The sequence below is a fragment of the Fistularia commersonii genome, chromosome 13 (assembly GCF_037954325.1).
Source record: "Fistularia commersonii isolate RoL2024-O1a breed Wild chromosome 13, RoL_Fcom_v1.0, whole genome shotgun sequence".
NCBI classification, from domain to species: domain Eukaryota; kingdom Metazoa; phylum Chordata; class Actinopteri; order Syngnathiformes; family Fistulariidae; genus Fistularia; species Fistularia commersonii.
Window position 1 is genome coordinate 5,949,763 of NC_141296.1, and position 19,227 is coordinate 5,968,989.

At 41.7% G+C, this 19,227-nt stretch overlaps 3 protein-coding genes across 5 annotated transcripts; 2 read left to right on the forward strand and 1 right to left on the reverse strand.

The window, feature by feature from the left end:
- Nucleotides 1-160: 160 nt before the first annotated feature.
- On the reverse strand, nucleotides 161-14,086 carry ints5 (integrator complex subunit 5). 3 transcript variants are annotated; one of them, XM_086157904.1, is made up of 9 exons: nucleotides 13,671-14,086; nucleotides 13,137-13,266; nucleotides 11,910-12,053; nucleotides 11,514-11,699; nucleotides 7,033-7,347; nucleotides 6,495-6,624; nucleotides 5,454-5,706; nucleotides 2,004-3,986; nucleotides 161-1,459 (listed from the first exon to the last, which is right to left on the reverse strand). In XM_086157904.1, the coding sequence occupies exons 6-9, from the start codon at nucleotides 6,584-6,586 to the stop codon at nucleotides 752-754; spliced, it is 3,036 nt and encodes a 1,011-aa protein (XP_086014030.1). In that variant the 5' UTR covers nucleotides 6,587-6,624; nucleotides 7,033-7,347; nucleotides 11,514-11,699; nucleotides 11,910-12,053; nucleotides 13,137-13,266; nucleotides 13,671-14,086; the 3' UTR covers nucleotides 161-751. The 3 variants fall into 3 exon arrangements, with proteins under 3 accessions (XP_086014030.1, XP_086014029.1, XP_086014031.1); XM_086157903.1 differs by having other exon boundaries at nucleotides 11,910-12,108; XM_086157905.1 differs by lacking the exon at nucleotides 11,910-12,053.
- LOC147227726 (phospholipase A and acyltransferase 4-like) lies at nucleotides 10,553-13,128 on the forward strand. The gene is made up of 5 exons (XM_086157906.1): nucleotides 10,553-10,598; nucleotides 10,964-11,067; nucleotides 11,227-11,335; nucleotides 11,524-11,792; nucleotides 12,060-13,128. The coding sequence occupies exons 2-5, from the start codon at nucleotides 11,053-11,055 to the stop codon at nucleotides 12,180-12,182; spliced, it is 516 nt and encodes a 171-aa protein (XP_086014032.1). The 5' UTR covers nucleotides 10,553-10,598; nucleotides 10,964-11,052; the 3' UTR covers nucleotides 12,183-13,128.
- Nucleotides 14,087-17,076: 2,990 nt separating the features above from the next.
- On the forward strand, nucleotides 17,077-19,226 carry LOC147227727 (phospholipase A and acyltransferase 3-like). The gene is made up of 5 exons (XM_086157909.1): nucleotides 17,077-17,224; nucleotides 17,585-17,688; nucleotides 17,850-17,958; nucleotides 18,147-18,415; nucleotides 18,683-19,226. Exons 2-5 carry the CDS (start codon nucleotides 17,674-17,676, stop codon nucleotides 18,809-18,811), a joined length of 522 nt encoding a protein of 173 aa, XP_086014035.1. The 5' UTR covers nucleotides 17,077-17,224; nucleotides 17,585-17,673; the 3' UTR covers nucleotides 18,812-19,226.
- Nucleotide 19,227: the final 1 nt, after the last annotated feature.

Genomic DNA, 19,227 nt, shown 5'->3' on the forward strand with positions numbered 1-19,227 from the left:
CGAACTTCCCAGCAAGTGCCTGAAAATCCAGCGTTAAATTTGTCCTTCATTTAAATTTGAAATTTGTCCTTCAGTGCCAAACCGCTGTCTCTGTTTGATTATCTACAAAAACTATAGCATTAATTTTTGGATACAAAAAATGACCCGTTCAAATCCAGTGTCTAACTCTGTATTCAATCAGTTGGTGTATAAATGTATACATAACACATACACTATGTATATTAGCTTCCAATATAATTTATAATGGGAGACTACAAGCAAAAACAATCAGATATTTTAGGGACTAAGACATGAGGAGACAATGCACATGGATTGAAGAAAGAGTCAAGTCTCAGATCGGTTTATTTTGCAGTAATTGAAACACCAGTTTGCAGCAGGAACACTGAACAAGAAACGCAAAGCATGTCCATAACCACAGTTTCAGAATATGTATTTCAATTTAAAATGATAATCTAGAAATGAGAATTATTCACTAACCAGAACGGAAGTTTAAGGCTACATTTTGTTCTTTATGAACATCATGTATTTGTCATTCTTTAGTCCCCTTGTCCTTCTCAAAGATATGACTAGTTAGAAAAGTAGTCTGCAAATATGGTACAAAAGGTACACAAACACATTCACACACTTTGAAATGTATGAAACTGGAGTACAGTGATAGCAACATTGCTGTCCACACTTAAACCAATGTCTATTTTACTTTTTTTTTCTTTTTTTTTAGGCAGCTTCTCTTCACAGACCACTTGCTTATACTTCAGAGCTGAAACCGCCAACAGAGGTGTCCGAGTCTGTCAATGTTCTTATGCAGGACACTGTGAATTGGTGACACATATCGTGCCACGTCACCATCCCGGGAGAAATCCCTGCAGAAAAGGCCCTTCTCTGAGTTGAAAACAAATTTCTGTGGCAAGGGCCCATTGGCTCTCACATACTCCCACACAGCGAGGAGCAGCAGCCTCACCTCAAAGGGGGTGAGAAGGGGGAAGGCCTCATGGACATTGGCAAGCACAGGAGGCAATAGCTGACCCTCCCCCATGCAGGAAACCAAGAGGCAGGAGGCTTGGAGGTGCCAGGGGGAGTCTGTTGATGAGCCCTCGCGTGATGCCTCCCAGTGTGCCAGCAACGTAGCCATGAGGGCTCGGAGCACGGCGGAGCAGTAGCAAAGAGCTGGACGTCCAGCTGCCACCACCTGAAGCAAAGGGAAAAGAACAGGGTGGGCCTCGAAGCAGCGCCGAATGTGGATGTCTCGCTCCACAGTTGTGCGTGCGTGCTCCTCTGGGGGCCAGGAGAGCTCTCCGTTTGCCACATCTGGACAGACATTTTCCACCAGTGTGACAGCAACAACCTTGGCAGCCTCGGCATTGATGGGCGGTGGCTCATCAGGGTCAGATGGTGGTCGTGAGCCATTGAGACCAGAGGAGCTGCAGCACTGGACAATAACAGCAAGCAAGGTTTGGACATTCTACGGAGACGAGAAAAAACACGAAATGGTGAATCACAAATATTCGTGAGGCTGTTTGATTTTGCAGGGCCAAAAATGCAGGGCCAGGAAGCATAAAATTAAGACCAAGTACATAATTAGCCCTGAAACACAATACCTTTCCTCCGAAGTTTTGTCACTGCATATATGCAATCTAAAACAGTAGCTGCTCAATCACTGGTTACAACTGTTTTGAAATGATGAAGACTAATTGGCTTTCTTAACATTATATTAAACTGCACAGCGGAAAACATCACAAACAAAAAAAAAATCTTTTAAAGAGGGCATGAACAATATGATGCATTATTTGCCTATGAATGCTGTATCCCTTTCTTTCATCTTTTTAATGTTTTGATACATAGGCAACCGTAGGCTACTGAAATCCTCTCCCGAGTAGACATTTTCAAACGTCTACCTGAATAAATATACATTCAATGAAAAGAGAGCTGTGATAGTTCACCTTGGTTGACGTTCAACCTCATGCAAATACCTAAAAGTCCAGCAAATTATAAGCATAAAAACTCACCTGGATAACGCCAGATGGGTCAGGTAGAGGTGTGGTGGTACGGATCTTCAACCCCTTTCCAATCACCCCGGCATGAAACACAGACCACACACTGCCAGAGAAGTTAACAGTTGTACCAAAGCGGCAGTTGATATCTAACAGGGAGGCTCCAAGGTCAGGGGACATAGATGGTGAAGCTATCGGAGCGCCAGACATGTCCGCTATTTGACCTCCAAACAGGTCCGAATTGCCTTTATGCAGCACATCCTCAACCAACTGCTGGAGCACTGCCTTGAGAGTGAGGGGGGAGTACGCAGAAAAACGGGACAGAAGCAGGACTGAACAGTTCACTGCCTCAGCTGCTTGTCCTCCATCTCTCCCTCCTTTCCCCACTTCCCCTCTCCTTCGCAAAGCTAGAAAGAAATGAGTGACTGCAGCACGGGAGAGCAGGAGCAGGTGTGCTGGGGAGGAGGTACGTGGCAGTGGGCTGGCAGACAGGAGTCGCACTGCAGCGTGGGATACAGCCGGGTCGCCATGGAGAAGGAGCGGGCAGAAGTCATGAAGATGTCCTGAGACTGCTGAGCCCACCTGCATTGCCATGGTGGACTGAGCACCTGGGGCTCCTCTTCTCTCTTCATCTTGACTCTGGATGGCTGTGGCGAGGTTAAGCAGCAGCTGCCTAAGCTGCCGGGGTCCCAAGGTGTGGGTGTGGATCTGGGCCACGCAACGGGCTACAGCAGCCGGGATGAGTCCCGCCATGCAGGATGAGAGTGTAGTATGGAGCTGCCAAGCCAGAGCTAGCTCCTCTGGGTTGCGGGCTTGAGTGAGTAGCTGACAGAGGGCCTCGGTGGCCACACTGGGCCCTCCATACACCGACAGGAGGCAAAGCAACTGATGCAGCCAGAGGTGACGCTTTCTCTCCAGCCTCAGTGTTTCGGAACACAGCTCGCCTACGTGTGACTGCAGTTCCTCCAAGAATGGCACCACCGTCTGGGGCTGAGAGAAAGCCGACTGCAATTGATGGGCATGGCCCTCCACATTGTCTGAGCGGTTGTAGACCAGTTTGTGGAGATGCAGAAGTAGCATCTGAAGGAGGCGGTCGCAACCTTCTCTGACACCCTCATGAGGGGAAGGTGTGGGACCAGAGATGATGACGGAAGCTGGGGTCGCTGTGTCTGCCAGGAAGCGCAGGACCCTGGCCCCTCCAGAAGGGCTCTGGCTAATGAGGTGGACAGCAAGTCCCAGCATGTTATCTAGCTCTTCTCTGGGAAGTCCTTGCAGCAGTGTCTGTAGCTGGAGGAGAACAGGGGGACGCAGCAGGTCCACCAACTCTGCAGACACCGCGCCAAAGAGATTCGGGGACATCGCAGCCAGCTGGAGAAGAAATGGTACCGCAGCTCGACGCAGTTGAGGAGAACTCTCCCAGGACGTTGAGGATGACGAAGGAGACAAAGGGCTGGATGGGCTCAAGCTTTCTTGGAACATTCTGAGCAACTCTTTCCGGATACTGTCTGAGTGGTGTGCTGCAAGATGTCCCAGAATTCCTACCACAGAGCCAATTTTTGGCACTCTGCTGCCTTTGTCCACGCCGTTCACCACTAGCCCTTGGTCCTTGGCACCATGGGAGCAGAAGTCCTTGAGTCCACAGGCCAGGACACGACTAATGATAGTCCCCGGGAAAGCCGAGCCAATGTGAGCCACCACCCAGTCAAAATGTGGGGAATGCTGGACTGAAGTGTCCAGAAGTGCATCCACACAGGCATCAGGGCACCAGGCAAGCATGGCAGCCAAGCACTGGGAGTAGGCCTCCATGAGAGAGCGGGTGGCAGAACATGACATCCAGAGTTGGAGCAGCTCATTGAGGCTAGCGGAGTGTGGGGCCACTCGGCGGCTAGCGTGCTTACTACTCAGCTGACCGAGTAAGTCCACAGCCCATGTGGACACCAGAGGGGCCCAAGCACGCGGATTGAGGCGGATGAACTCCGACAGCACGCCATGAACCTCCTAGAGAACACAGTAATAAGTCATCAGATGTTTGCACAGTGATTTAATGACAATTTGTACTGAGGTAGTTATAGCCTTTACTACCCCTTTGTGAGCTAGTATGGGCTGGGTTTTGTGTGTATATATATATCTATATATGAATATATATCTTGTTTTTTTCCTTTCGGCTTTTCCCTTCAAGGGCCGCCACAGCGAATCAACCTTCTCCATCTAATCCTAATCTCTGTATCTTCCCCTCTCACCCCAAACTAACTTCAAATCCTCTCTCACGATGTCCATAAATCTTTTCTTTGGTGTTCCTCCAGACTGCGTGCCTCCATCCAGCATCCATCTATCAATATATTCCCTATCCATCCTCAGTCTGAACCATCAGAACCATCTCAGTCTTGCTTCTATGATCTTCTCTCCAAAACATCTAATGTGCTGTCCCACTGATGGACTCATTCCTTATCCTGTCCATCCTCGTCACTCCCAAAGAGAACCTAAACATCTTCATCTTTGTGACCGCCTCTGTCTCCTGTCTTTTTGTCAATGTCAAACCATTTCTACACCATACACTGATCACACCACTGTCTTGTACACCTTTCCTTTCATTCTGGCCGATAGTCTTCTATTCCATAGTACCCCTGACACTTTTCTCCATCCATTCCAACCTGCCTGGACATGTTTCTTTACCATTTTCCCCACACTCTCCATTGCTCCGAAGTACTTGAAAACCTCCAACTTCTTGATTTCCGCTCAGGTTCCTCTCAGTCACACACATAGATTCTGTCTTGCTATGACTAACCTTCATCCCTCTCCTTTCCAGAGCACCACTCCACCTCTCTAAATTTTGCTCCACCTGTTCCGTGCTCTCACTACAGATCACGATGTCACCTGCAAACGTAATGGTCCATGAAGATTCCTGTCTAACCTCATCTTGCTAAAATTTTTCTAAAATATAGAAGAAAATTAACGGCAGTTTTTCCAACAATTTAAGAGAGTTGAAGAGAAAAATGAGACGTGTGGTTTTCTAAATTCAATTTACAGAGAACACTCCATATTAAGAGAAATTAAATCACTGATATTCTAAAGGAAATATTTTGCCTCCATCAAAATATATGGGAAAACGGGAAACTAGCCCTCTTGCAACTACCACTTCATTAAGACTGTGGTTTGATAGCAATATTGAAAGAACATGTGTTCTTTCAAGTTATACAAAATGAATGCTGGTGAGGATAAATCTTCCAAAATTCCCTCCTCACTTAATTTATCAAGCAACTTTAAACAATTCCTGCTGATGAAAGAAATAGATAATACTGTATTGATCCCTATTGGTAAATTTTGAATAGCTACAAATGTATACATTTTAAAGCTATTTTACAACAAACTTAATGTTGACGAATCGAGGAGATGTGTTCAGTATTCGGCAATTCCTTTAATTGATCATAATGGTTAGTATAATTGCAGGAGCTTTTGTCAACGCACCTGTATGATATCTTCCAGGTTTGCACTGACTCCAGAGTTGCCATCGCCTTCGGTTTCCAGGCTGTGCAGGAAGGCAGAGACAAACTCATCATATACGCCCCTCAAATGCTCGAGCACTGCAGCTCTACAGGCTGGGACTGAACGCAACAGGCGCACTGCACAGCGGGCGTGTTCCCGGACACTGAGTCTCCGTCCCTGGATATTGTCCACCCCACTGATGAAGGACTTGATCTCCTGAGACAGCTCCTGGCCGCTAGAGGGGATTACAGTTAGATAGAAGGAGGAGAGCTTAGTATCGATGAGCAGAAATTGATAAACAATTTTTAAAAAGTAAAACAAAAAAAAAAAAGATGTGGGCGTGCATGTGCGTCAGATTTAAAACCTCGGGCAGCAGATTGAAAAAAAAAACAACTTTGCATACTAATCCTTCATCCATTTTTAATCATTTTATTATTAACACATTCTGGTCTGGTGAAATTAATTATTCTATTAAATGATTGATACACTTACAAGGGGACTCTTTTAACTGTATATTTCGCTTTTAATTTAAAGCAGATTCAGTTGAAAGCAGCCGGGACACGAGATTTATGGACATTTTTGGATATACTCGGGTATTTTGTGTGAATGTATCCAGATATTTTTCAAAGGTTGAAAGGGAATTGGAAGGTTGCGTTGCTGTACTAATGAAAATAAACAACTGATGGATACGGTTTCTTTACGTGATAATGAAAAAATGTTTGGATTATCAATTTTTGGGAAATAAGACAAAATAATCTATCATGGCGTTATGTATTTCGGGAGTTCATGTGAAGAGTCGATTAATGATGGTTGTTTAAGAAAATCCCGAGCATCTTTTGTCAATTCGGTGAGTTTTATTTCCCTCTGAAGCCGCGGAAAATCCAACGATCCCCCCCATGTGTTCGTGCGATGAATACACAATGGAGTGTGCAGCATGAACATTTTTACAAAACATAAAACCAGTACTTTTTCTTATTCAAAAACATCAATGTAATCGTTCAGTCGGTCGCTTATACGACTCACCTCAAGACAGGCTGCGTGTGTGTGTGCGAACTCTGCATCGCTTTCAGCGCAGTCCCGTCAAACACCGCAGACATCGTTTGGTCTTTTAGCATTTAAGCACCATATTAGACCATTTTATTCGGTCCCGGTGCTTCGACGAGAGAAAAATGACAGCTTTATGTTACCACTCACTGTCAGTTTTGAGACAGAAGGTACCGAAAAAGGGCGCTCCTAGACCGGAAGTTTCTTCTTCTTCTTTTAGAGTAATAAAAGACGCTTGACTCAGAATGCTCGGCTCGGTGGCGACATCTAGTGTTTATAAAGAGTAATTCACTCGTTGTGAATGAATTGAATTACTCTAAATCACGTGATTTTTTTTTTTTAAATATAAGTTAAAAAACTCTGTGGCGGGCCGTGCATTTTATACCTAGGCCATCAGTGGCGGACAGTAGCCACAATAAATACCTTTCTACCAAACAGCTGTGACACATAAAAAAACACCAATAATAACCTTATAAACTCGCAGTGTTATTTAGGGAAATAGCAGAATTTTACTCACCAAAATTATGATCATTTGTAGACAAAATCTATCCTCCTTTCTTTCCTCAAATAGAGTTCAATTATTCTGTCGTACAGATTATCCCTGCGTTTCGGCCCCAAGCAATCCCAGCAATGCAATTTGCAGTGTACCTTGGAGTTTGTGAGCCAGGGGTACCGGTCGTAGTTCATGGCTTAAAAATGTCGGACAAATCCTTTTCCTGGTTGTGACAGTTTAGGAGTTGCCCGACCCTTCTTTGCTATGTCCAGCTTTTCTTCAAAAAGAAGATCGCTTTAACAATATATTAGTAACGTTTCTTCTCCTCCTGCAGCCATTCTGGGTTGAAAAAAAACAATATTAAACAAACACAATTATATTTCTGTTCACAGCTCCCTAATACGCGTGTCCAGTCTGTGACTATGCAATCAGAGGGTGTGAATACGGTGATGTTGCTGTAGCCAGCTAGAAGGCTTTGGATGTCGCCAACTCAAAATCTGATTGGTTGAAGCAACAGCGTCATCAACACTTATTTTTTACGAAAAGGGCTTGGAGAACCGATTGTGCAGCCCCCCCCGCCAGGCAGACTCCTTTGACTTTGACCCTGCCTGGCAACAGATAAGGGCTGAAATGTGATTGATTAAAAGCTTTGGTATGAAAATGCATGTCTGGAAGCGGCACAACCAGGAGAAAAGCTATGAAAGGAAGTGAACAGATCATTTGGAAATACTTAATACATTTTCATGGACAAATTTTAATTAACGTTTGTGATTCAGATATTTTTTTAGGCCAGCAGAGAAGGCCTTGCAGGCCCTGACGGCCCACCACTGAAAAAACTCATACCTTTCAAGCCAATACAGGAAATAAAAACAAATGAGATAAAATGGCATTTTTGTGTGTGCATCTTTGTCATTAAGAAATTGGTTAGTAACTTTATACATTGTAATGTTTTAGTCAAGGAAAACACCTGGTTGACAGTAAAACGTCCGTTTAATAAGAAATAGCTGTTGTTGGCCACAGCCACGCCACTTGAGCTTGCAATGCAACTAACTGTTCCGGCTCAATCCAAGGTAAAAAAGAAACAAAACAGAATTCCTTGCACCCCAAACCAAACCTACAAAATTCCCAGGAGCCCCAAAATCACACAGAAAACAAGCATCAACATAAACCCAAACATTCGTGACTCGCTACAATGTTTTGATTAGAAGATAAAGGATGGGATAGGATAGGGTTGACTTAATTGATCCCACAGTGGAGAAATTAAAATTTCAAATCAGCTTGGAAGAATGAGTAGGAAATAGGTACAAGATATAACAGGACAATCTAGTGCAAAATTTTACACACTTATATAAAAAAACAGAGGTGCCTTGAAAAGGAAATAATTGTGGAAATAAGAGGAAGATGTGTCGTAGAGAGAATGTGTAGTAATATAAATATTATCAATTTTATTGGCAATTTTCCTTTTTTCAGAGGGTTTGTTTTTGTTAAACTACATTAAGTTGCAAAGAAAACACTCGAGGAATCACATTTATAGAATAATGCAAGAATATGCTTTTTTTTTTTCCTGGAATTGAGCTGGACCAGTTGTATTGCAGGCTTGTGTGGCGTTAAGCATTAAGTTTGTTCGTGTGTGAGAAGAGGATACAGAAAAGAGTGAGAGGAGAGGAGGCTGTTTTGCTGAACCATAAGGGAGTGGTCAAATGAAGGAGTGACAGAAATAATGTTTAATCCTTCACAATAAAGCCTCCGCTTTGATTCTGATCCTTTGCTCAGTTTCCACTAACCTCTTTTCATCACTTCTTTTAACTATATTTCTACTATTTCTTTTTCAACTCGGAAGCAACAACCCCCCCCCCTGCATAAAAACCACAATCTCATCGACAAAAACTCAGTTGTTCATATGTTGTAGCTTGAAACGGCAGTGAAAATCACACATTATTGCTTCGGTACCTTCGGTCCACTCTAACTCGATCACCAAACAGCTCAATTTCACATTCAGGCAATCAGATGTTTTTGGGGAGGAACAAAAAAAAATCATTTACAGCTCCTGCGGCCATTGAGGATAGGTAAAGATCCCACCTGACCTTAACATAAAATTGGAGAAACTGGAATAATTTGAGGGGTATTTTCACATCTTCCACCTGGATTATTTGTTTTAATCACTTAGAACTTTGCTGGCCTCCTGTAGTTTCAACACCTGTGTTTATATGTGTGTCCTGCATGGGCGCACAGGTAATGCACTGGTGCTTTCACACAACACAAGGACAGAATGTGGAGGCACCACAAGCGAGTGTTCGCTGTGTAAAACACCACTCAGGATTTGTTGAATGTTGAATGATAAATTAATGGGCATTATCCTCGAAGACATGACTCCTCTGCTCTCTTTGCTTGCTGCTGCACTGACTCGCCGCAGGGTCTCAATACAATACTTGTCAACATCTTTCTCCTAATGGAAAGAGGAACTGATTTTCCTCCCTTGAGGACATTTAACCTGCCATCCAAGAGGCTTCTTCAGTTCACCTCACCCTCTCAAACGAGAAGTGAGACATCTTCCAGCAATAAAAGGGGATTGTGACCTGGTTTGCCCATGACCTGGATGACCGAGAACCTCCACAGACATTTTAACTCAGGGGTGGGCAGACTTTTTGGCTCAGGGGTCGCATTGTCTTTTAACCCTCTCAGGCTCAAATTAAGTTGTGGCGTAATTAGCTAAGTAGCATTTGGCCGTCGCAAATCTGCAAAATCTGCCTGGAGAGGGTTAAAATTTGACAGACGGGCCGGGTCGCCATAAGATACTATACAGATAAAAAAAAACTCATTTGTTAACAGGACATATCAGAATCGTCTGACACAAAAAAAAAGGATGCAATGACTGTATGTATGTATATGGTTCTGAGATGGCTATTTGTTTGAGCGGTCACTTCTGACTTCCGACTACTAGTACTTCGGATCTTCAGTGACTGAATTGCACTTTTTGATAGTCACTTTGGCTAAAAGCATCTGCCAAATGACTGTAATGTAATGTAATTTGCTTTGAATATAAAACCAGCTTGGTTTTGAAGGCTCTGACGTTTGCTTGCATTTCATGCAAAAAACGGTTTTTCCCTTTCAGCTTCACATCGAGCTCATCCATGTGTCAGTAAGTCCACAATAAAGGCTAAGTCACAGAGCCAAACTGTGTCATATCAACTCAGGAAAATTGTCAAGTAGCTCAAAAAATGAAATAACCTCCTGTTTGAGCTCCCACATTAATTGATCCAATCATTCACATCAAGTATGAATTCTGTACAAATCTTTGGCGGGCCAGATTAAAAAGACCAACGGGCTCTAATTTGCCAACCCCCTGTTTGAATTTAATGTTTTTCTGCTCGTTTTTATGCAAACAACAAAAATGGCATTTATGCTAACAATAATAACAGCGGTGGTGGTTGTGGTCATAAGGAGGTCCCTTTCAGAGGCCTTCAGATGGAAAATAAGGCTTTTATTTTGAAATGGGAGCTGAACTCGGACAGCTTAAGAGAGCGTTATCCAAGCGCTGTTAAAGTCAGATAAGGTGAAGCTGAGGTGCTCTTCGGTGTCAAAAAATTCAGGTAAGTTTTATTTGATTTTATCTATTTCAATTTTTCGGTAACTCCAAGGTATTTAATCCAATGTACAGTATGTGTTGTTTTAGCTAAAAAAAAACAACAACAACCTATAGTTATTCAAGCTAACCCTAGTCATACTCCTTCTGGGGGGGAGAATTGGTGACGCATTAAAATGACAATTTCTCACCTCGACATCTACGAATTACCCATTATTGCTGGGAAATGACTTAAAAAAAATTATAAAAAAAAAAAAACAACAACGAAAATAACATCCCCAGCTTATTTACCGACGAATACTGAGTATACAACGACGGATTCGTTGGTCGTCTAATGTTACGTAAGTGTCACTTTTTTTTTTTTATTTACAGCGCCATAACAATACAGTTACAATCATTTCAATAGGACTTTTCAACCTAAGGTCACATTCCGACTTCCAAGAGTGGTACAATCTGTCGTCATGGCACCAACGCTGGTAAGAATGATGTCACTGCTTAGATTGGCTAAACAAATAACTGTATAAATAAAGTAATAAAGTAATCAATTTGTCATTTAACAGAATTAATGTTGAGCCTGTGTTGATTTGCCTCCATGTATTTTGTTAGAGTTTTTCCTTCCTCTCTGTTTTTCTTAGTATGATGTGAAACCAAAGCCCGGAGACCTGATAGAGATCTACCGTGGTACTTTTCAACACTGGGCGTTGTATGTTGGTAATGGATCTGTTGTTCACTTGGCACCGCCCCGTGAGTATCACTCCCACCAAGGTCTATTTCCAATTATTTATCAGTATGTACACAATGTCTTTTACAGATATTTAACATTTCAGAATCAGAGTAGTGGTTTGGATGATAAACGACCTCCACTTGACCATAAACCGCACAAAACTCAGAAGAATTTACATTTATCGTGTCTGATTCTCACCTGTCCATAGCTGAGGTTGCGGGTGCAAATTTCTTCAGCATATCGTCTGTCTTGTCTGACGTGGCCTTGGTGAAGAGAGAGGATCTGTGGGATGTGGTGGGAACTGACCATTGGGAAATCAGCAACGAACTGGATGGAGAGTATGAACCTCGTCCAGCTGATGTCATCGTGAAGGAGGCCTGTGAGCTGGTGGGAAGGAGACTGCCTTATTGTGTGGTCACGAGGAACTGTGAGCACTTTGTCAATGTTCTGCGCTATGGAAAAGCAGAGTCAAGACAGGTATGTCAAAGGATTTTCATAAAGTAGCTCATGAAAATATATTTTCACAATAAATGTTAAATGTAAATGATAATGGTGTTTGGGATATTAATCATGCCAAAAACGCTACAAACTCACCTTTTTCTGGCCTCTTGATGAATACAAGAGAAAAGAAAAAGCCAGCGTCTCTTGAAAACTGTTCCCTTCAAGTGATATTCAAGGGTTGTCAGAGGTGTTTTGGGCATCAAGGAGACTTTCCCTCACTGACAGAGGTTTGTTTTTCTGCAGGTACAAAAGGCAGAAGCCTTGGCAGTAGGGGTGACTGCTGGGCTGGTGGCTGGTGGTTTGATTTTGGCAGAAATGTTTGGAGGCAGCAAAACCAAAAATGAGGAATCATACAGTTATATGTAGCTGCAGTGCGTCAGTTGACTTCAAAATGTGCCCTTAAACTATGTAATTCCTTAATGACTTATAATCATTCAGTAACAAAAAAAAAAAGACTCGGAATTTTTAGAGAGTATTTGAATCTCTACATTCCGAAAATGTACTGGACAAACTTACAAGTGTCATAAATTTCCATTGAATTTGTTTGTAAATAAAACTTTCATCAGAATAACATTTGTTATCGTGTAAAAGTTCTTCTTGTATGAGCTTGATACCATTACATAGATTGCGTACTGTATCTACACACCTCCTGCATGTTCCACTCGTGAGGAATTCTCCATGTTAACGAGTCCACACGGTGCATGGGCCGTCGTTTTTCATGATATAATTAAATGAGGATTTCGTCATATATCTATCATCTTGAGTTTCCGAGTTTTTTCCAAGTCACCCCGGTCATTATATTCCCCCATTCCATGTGAACCAAAGAAGCTACTTGGATGAGACCAAACATCATGCGAAACATAAGCCGATCCAGTTGCAACAATAGGCTTATAATACTGAACAGCGCATTATATCTGGCACATGTCCTGTCTGTGCATTCTGAGGCATGGATTTCCTCTGCAGACAGTTTGCATTCAAAATACAATACATAACATTGCTTGAAACATATCAAGTGGCATGAGTGAAAAATCTTGGGAAATAAGACAAAATAATCTATCATGGCGTTATGTATTTCGGGAGTTCATGTGAAGAGTCGATTAATGATGGTTGTTTAAGAAATCCCGAGCATCTTTTGTCAATTCGGTGAGTTTTATTTCCCTCTGAAGCCGCGGAAAAATCCAACGATCCCCCCCATGTGTTCGTGCGATGAATACACAATGGAGTGTGCAGCATTAACATTTTTACAAAACATAAAACCAGTACTTTTTCTTATTCAAAAACATCAATGTAATTGTTCAGTCGGTCGCTCATACGACTCACCTCAAGACAGGCTGCGTGTGTGTGTGCGAACTCTGCATCGCTTTCAGCGCAGTCCCGTCAAACACCGCAGACATCGTTTGGTCTTTTAGCATTTAAGCACCATATTAGACCATTTTATTCGGTCCCGGTGCTTCGACGAGAGAAAAATGACAGCTTTATGTTACCACTCACTGTCAGTTTTGAGACAGAAGGTACCGAAAAAGGGCGCTCCTAGACCGGAAGTTTCTTCTTCTTCTTTTAGAGTAATAAAAGACGCTTGACTCAGAATGCTCAGCTCGGTGGCGACATCTAGTGTTTAAGAGTAATTCACTCGTTGTGAATGAATTGAATTACTCTAAATCACGTGATTTTTTTTTTTAAATATAAGTTAAAAAACTCTGTGGCGGGCCGTGCATTTTATACCTAGGCCATCAGTAGCGGACAGTAGCCACAATAAATACCTTTCTACCAAACAGCTGTGACACATAAAAAAACACCAATAATAACCTTATAAACTCGCAGTGTTATTTAGGGAAATAGCAGAATTTTACTCACCAAAATTATGATCATTTGTAGACAAAATCTATCCTCCTTTCTTTCCTCAAATAGAGTTCAATTATTCTGTCGTACAGATTATCCCTGCGTTTCGTCCCCAAGCAATCCCAGCAATACAATTTGCAGTGTACCTTGGAGTTTGTGAGCCAGGGGTACCGGTTGTAGTTCATGGCTTAAAAATGTCGGACAAATCCTTTTCCTGGTTGTGACAGTTTAGGAGTTGCCCGACCCTTCTTTACTATGTCCAGCTTTTCTTCAAAAAGAAGATCGCTTTAACAATATATTAGTAACGTTTCTTCTCCTCCTGCAGCCATTCTGGGTTGAAAAAAAAACAATATTAAACAAACACAATTATATTTCTGTTCACAGCTTGCTAGCGCATTTCTCCCTAATACGCGTGTCCACTCTGTGACTATGCAATCAGAGGGTGTGAATACGGTGATGTTGCTGTAGCCAGCTAGAAGGCTTTGGATGTCGCCAACTCAAAATCTGATTGGTTGAAGCAACAGCGTCATCAACACTTATTTTTTACGAAAAGGGCTTGGAGAACCGATTGTGCAGCCCCCCCCCCCCCAGGCAGACTCCTTTGACTTTGACCCTGCCTGGCAACAGATAAGGGCTGAAATGTGATTGATTAAAAGCTTTGGTATGAAAATGCATGTCTGGAAGCGGCACAACCAGGAGAAAAGCTATGAAAGGAAGTGAACAGATCATTTGGAAATACTTAATACATTTTCATGGACAAATTTTAATTAACGTTTGTGATTCAGATATTTTTTTGGGCCAGCAGAGAAGGCCTTGCAGGCCCTGACGGCCCACCACTGAAAAAACTCATACCTTTCAAGCCAATACAGGAAATAAAAACAAATGAGATAAAATGGCATTTTTGTGTGTGCATCTTTGTCATTAAGAAATTGGTTAGTAACTTTATACATTGTAATGTTTTAGTCAAGGAAAACACCTGGTTGACAGTAAAACGTCCGTTTAATAAGAAATAGCTGTTGTTGGCCACAGCCACGCCACTTGAGCTTGCAATGCAACTAACTGTTCCAGCTCAATCCAAGGTAAAAAAGAAACAAAACAGAATTCCTTGCACCCCAAACCAAACCTACAAAATTCCCAGGAGCCCCAAAATCACACAGAAAACAAGCATCAACATAAACCCAAACATTCGTGACTCGCTACAATGTTTTGATTAGAAGATAAAGGATGGGATAGGATAGGGTTGACTTAATTGATCCCACAGTGGAGAAATTAAAATTTCAAATCAGCTTGGAAGAATGAGTAGGAAATAGGTACAAGATATAACAGGACAATCTAGTGCAAAATTTTACACACTTATATAAAAAAACAGAGGTGCCTTGAAAAGGAAATAATTGTGGAAATAAGAGGAAGATGTGTCGTAGAGAGAATGTGTAGTAATATAAATATTATCAATTTTATTGTCAATTTTCCTTTTTTCAGAGGGTTTGTTTTTGTTAAACTACATTAAGTTGCAAAGAAAACACTCGAGGAATCACATTTATAGAATAATGCAAGAATATGCTTTTTTTTTCCTGGAATTGAGCTGGACCAGTTGTATTGCAGGCTTGTGTGGCGTTAAGCATTAAGTTTGTTCATGTGTGAGAAGAGGATACAGAAAAGAGTGAGGGGAGAGGAGGCTGTTTTGCTGAACCATAAGGGAGTGGTCAAATGAAGGAGTGACAGAAATAATGTTTAATCCTTCACAATAAAGCCTCCGCTTTGATTCTGATCCTTTGCTCAGTTTCCACTAACCTCTTTTCATCACTTCTTTTAACTATATTTCTACTATTTCTTTTTCAAACCCCCCCGTATAAAAACCACAATCTCATCGACAAAAACTCAGTTGTTCATATGTTGTAGCTTGAAATGGCAGTGAAAATCACACATTATTGCTTCGGTACCTTCGGTCCACTCTAACTCGATCACCAAACAGCTCAATTTCACATTCAGGCAATCAGATGTTTTTGGGGAGGAACAAAAAAAAATCATTTACAGCTCCTGCGGCCATTGAGGATAGGTAAAGATCCCACCTGACCTTAACATAAAAATTGGAGAAACTGGAATAATTTGAGGGGTATTTTCACATCTTCCACCTGGATTATTTGTTTTAATCACTTAGAACTTTGCTGGCCTCCTGTAGTTTCAACACCTGTGTTTATATGTGTGTCCTGCATGGGCGCACAGGTAATGCACTGGTGCTTTCACACAACACAAGGACAGAATGTGGAGGCACCACAAGCGAGTGTTCGCTGTGTAAAATACCACTCAGGATTTGTTGAATGTTGAATGATAAATTAATGGGCATTATCCTCGAAGACATGACTCCTCTGCTCTCTTTGCTTGCTGCTGCACTTACTCACCGCAGGGTCTCAATACAATACTTGTCAACATCTTTCTCCTAATGGAAAGAGGAACTGATTTTCCTCCCTTGAGGACATTTAACCTGCCATCCAAGAGGCTTCTTCAGTTCACCTCATCCTCTCAAACGAGAAGTGAGACATCTTCCAGCAATAAAAGGGGATTGTGACCTGGTCTGCCCATGACCTGGATGACCGAGAACCTCCACAGACATTTTAACTCAGGGGTGGGCAGACTTTTTGGCTCAGGGGTCGCATTGTCTTTTAACCCTCTCAGGCTCAAATTAAGTTGTGGCGTAATTAGCTAAGTAGCATTTGGCTGTCGCAAATCTGCAACATCTGCCTGGAGAGGGTTAAAATTTGACAGACGGGCCGGGTCGCCATAAGATACTATACAGATAAAAAAAACTCATTTGTTAACAGGACATATCAGAATCGTCTGACACAAAAAAAAGGATGAAATGACTGTATGTATGTATATGGTTCTGAGATGGCTATTTGTTTGAGCGGTCACTTCTGACTTCCAACTACTAGTACTTCGGATCTTCAGTGACTGAATTGCACTTTTTGATAGTCACTTTGGCTAAAAGCATCTGCCAAATGACTGTAATGTAATGTAATTTGCTTTGAATATAAAACCAGCTTGGTTTTGAAGGCTCTGACGTTTGCTTGCATTTCATGCAAAAAACGGTTTTTCCCTTTCAGCTTCACATCGAGCTCATCCATGTGTCAGTAAGTCCACAATAAAGGCTAAGTCACAGAGCCAAACTGTGTCATATCAACTCAGGAAAATTGTCAAGTAGCTCAAAAAATGAAATAACCTCCTGTTTGAGCTCCCACATTAATTGATCCAATCATTCACATCAAGTATGAATTCTGTACAAATCTTTGGCGGGCCAGATTAAAAAGACCAATGGGCTCTAATTTGCCAACCCCCTGTTTGAATTTAATGTTTTTCTGCTCGTTTTTATGCAAACAACAAAAATGGCATTTATGCTAACAATAATAACAGCGGTGGTGGTTGTGGTCATAAGGAGGTCCCTTTCAGAGGCCTTCAGATGGAAAATAAGGCTTTTATTTTGAAATGGGAGCTGAATGGAGGCCAAGCAGCGGCGGCGGCGGGGAAGCTCAGCTTAAGAGAGCTGAGGTGCTCTTCGGTGTCAAAAAATTCAGGTAAGTTTTATTTGATTTTATCTATTTCAATTTTTCGGTAACTCCAAGGTATTTAATCCAATGTACAGTATGTGTTGTTTAAGCTAAAAAAAAACAACAACCTGTAGTTATTCAAGCTAACCCTAGCCATACTCCTTCTGGGGGGGAGAATTGGTGACGCATTAAAATGACAATTTCTCACCTCGACATCTACGAATTACCCATTATTGCTGGGAAATGACTTAAAAAAATTATAAAAAAAAACAACAACAACGAAAATAACATCCCCAGCTCATTTATCGACGGATGCTGAGTGTACAACGACGGATTTGTTGGTTGTCTAATGTTACGTAAGTGTCACTTTTTTTTTTTAATTCACAGCGCCATAACAATACAGTTACACTCGTTTCAATAGGACTATTAAACCAAAGATCACATTCTGACTTCCAAAAGTGGTACAATCCGTCCTCATGGCACCAACGCTGGTAAGAATGACGTCACTGCTTAGATTGGCTAAACAAATTACTCTGTGTAAATAAAGTAATAAAGTAATCAATTTGTCATTTAACAGAATTAATGTTGAGCCTGTGTTGATTTGCCTCTATGTATTTTGTTAGAGTTTTTTCTTCCTCTCTGTTTTTCTTAGTATGATGTGAAACCAAAGCCCGGAGACCTGATAGAGATCTACCGTGGCACTTATCAACACTGGGCGTTGTATGTTGGTAATGGATCTGTTGTTCACTTGGCACCGCCCTGTGAGTATCACTCCCACCAAGGTTTATTTCCAATTATTTATCAGTATGTACACAATGTATTTTACAGATATTTCACATTTCAGAATCAGAGTAGTGGTTTGGATGATAAACGACCTCCACTTGACCATAAACCGCACAAAACTCAGAAGAATTTACATTTATCGTGTCTGATTCTCACCTGTCCATAGCTGAGGTTGCGGGTGCAGGTGTCTTCAGCATGATGTCTGTCTTGTCTGACGTGGCCTTGGTGAAGAAAGAGGATCTGTGGGTTGTGGTGGGAACTGACCGTTGGGAAATCAGCAACAAACTGGATGGAGAGTATGAACCTCGTCCAGCTCGTGTCATCGTGAAGGAGGCCTGTGAGCTGGTGGGAAGGAGACTGCCTTATTGTGTGGTCAGGAGGAATTGTGAGCACTTTGTCAATGACCTGCGCTATGGAAAAGCAGAGTCAAGACAGGTATGTCAAAGGATTTTCACGAAGTAGCTCATGAAAATATATTTTCACAATAAATGTTAAATGTAAATGATAATGGTGTTTGGGATATTAATCATGCCAAAAACGCTACAAACTCACCTTTTTCTGGCCTCTTGATGAATACAAGAGAAAAGAAAAAGCCACCGTCTCTTGAAAACTGTTCCCTTCAAGTGATATTCAAGGGTTGTCAGAGGTGTTTTGGGCATCAAGGAGACTTTCCCTCACTGACAGAGGTTTGTTTTTCTGCAGGTACAAAAGGCAGGACAAGCAGTCTTGGCAGTAGGGGCGACTGCTGGGCTGGTGTTTGGTGTTTTGGCTTTGGCAAAAATGTTAGGAGGCAGCAAAAGCAAAAATGAGGAATCACACAGTTATATGTAGCTGCAGTGCGTCAGTTGACTTCAAAATGTGCCCTTAAACTATGTAATTCCTTAATGACTTATAATCATTCAGTAACAAAAAAAAAAGACTAGGAATTTTTATAAGGTATTTGAATCTCTACTTTCGGGAAATGTACTGGACAAACTTACAAGTGTCATAAATTTCCATTTGATTTGTTTATAAATAAAACTTTAATCAAAATAACATTTGTTATTGTGTAAAAGTTGACTTAAAAAAGTGCTCTTTGACTATGTTATTCCTTACTGACTCATAATCATTCAGTAACAAAAAAAAAGACTAGGAATTTTTAGAGGGTATTTGAATCTCTTCATTCCGAAAATGTACTGGACAAACTTACAAGTGTCATAAATTTCCATTGAATTTGTTTATAAATAAAACTTTCATCAGAATAACAT

Coding starts and splice junctions, on each gene's coding strand:
- LOC147227727 (XM_086157909.1), top strand. Junction 17,959..18,146: donor TGTTCACTTGGCACCGCCCT/GTGAGTATCACT, acceptor ACCTGTCCATAG/CTGAGGTTGCGGGTGCAGGT. Junction 18,416..18,682: donor GAAAAGCAGAGTCAAGACAG/GTATGTCAAAGG, acceptor GTTTTTCTGCAG/GTACAAAAGGCAGGACAAGC.
- LOC147227726 (XM_086157906.1), top strand. Junction 11,336..11,523: donor TGTTCACTTGGCACCGCCCC/GTGAGTATCACT, acceptor ACCTGTCCATAG/CTGAGGTTGCGGGTGCAAAT. Junction 11,793..12,059: donor GAAAAGCAGAGTCAAGACAG/GTATGTCAAAGG, acceptor GTTTTTCTGCAG/GTACAAAAGGCAGAAGCCTT.
- ints5 (XM_086157905.1), bottom strand. CDS start 6,586: ATGCTAAAAGACCAAACGATGTCTGCGGTGTTTGACGGGACTGCGCTG. Junction 5,707..6,494: donor CACACGCAGCCTGTCTTGAG/GTGAGTCGTATA, acceptor AATCCCCTCTAG/CGGCCAGGAGCTGTCTCAGG. Junction 1,460..2,003: donor ACCCATCTGGCGTTATCCAG/GTGAGTTTTTAT, acceptor TCGTCTCCGTAG/AATGTCCAAACCTTGCTTGC.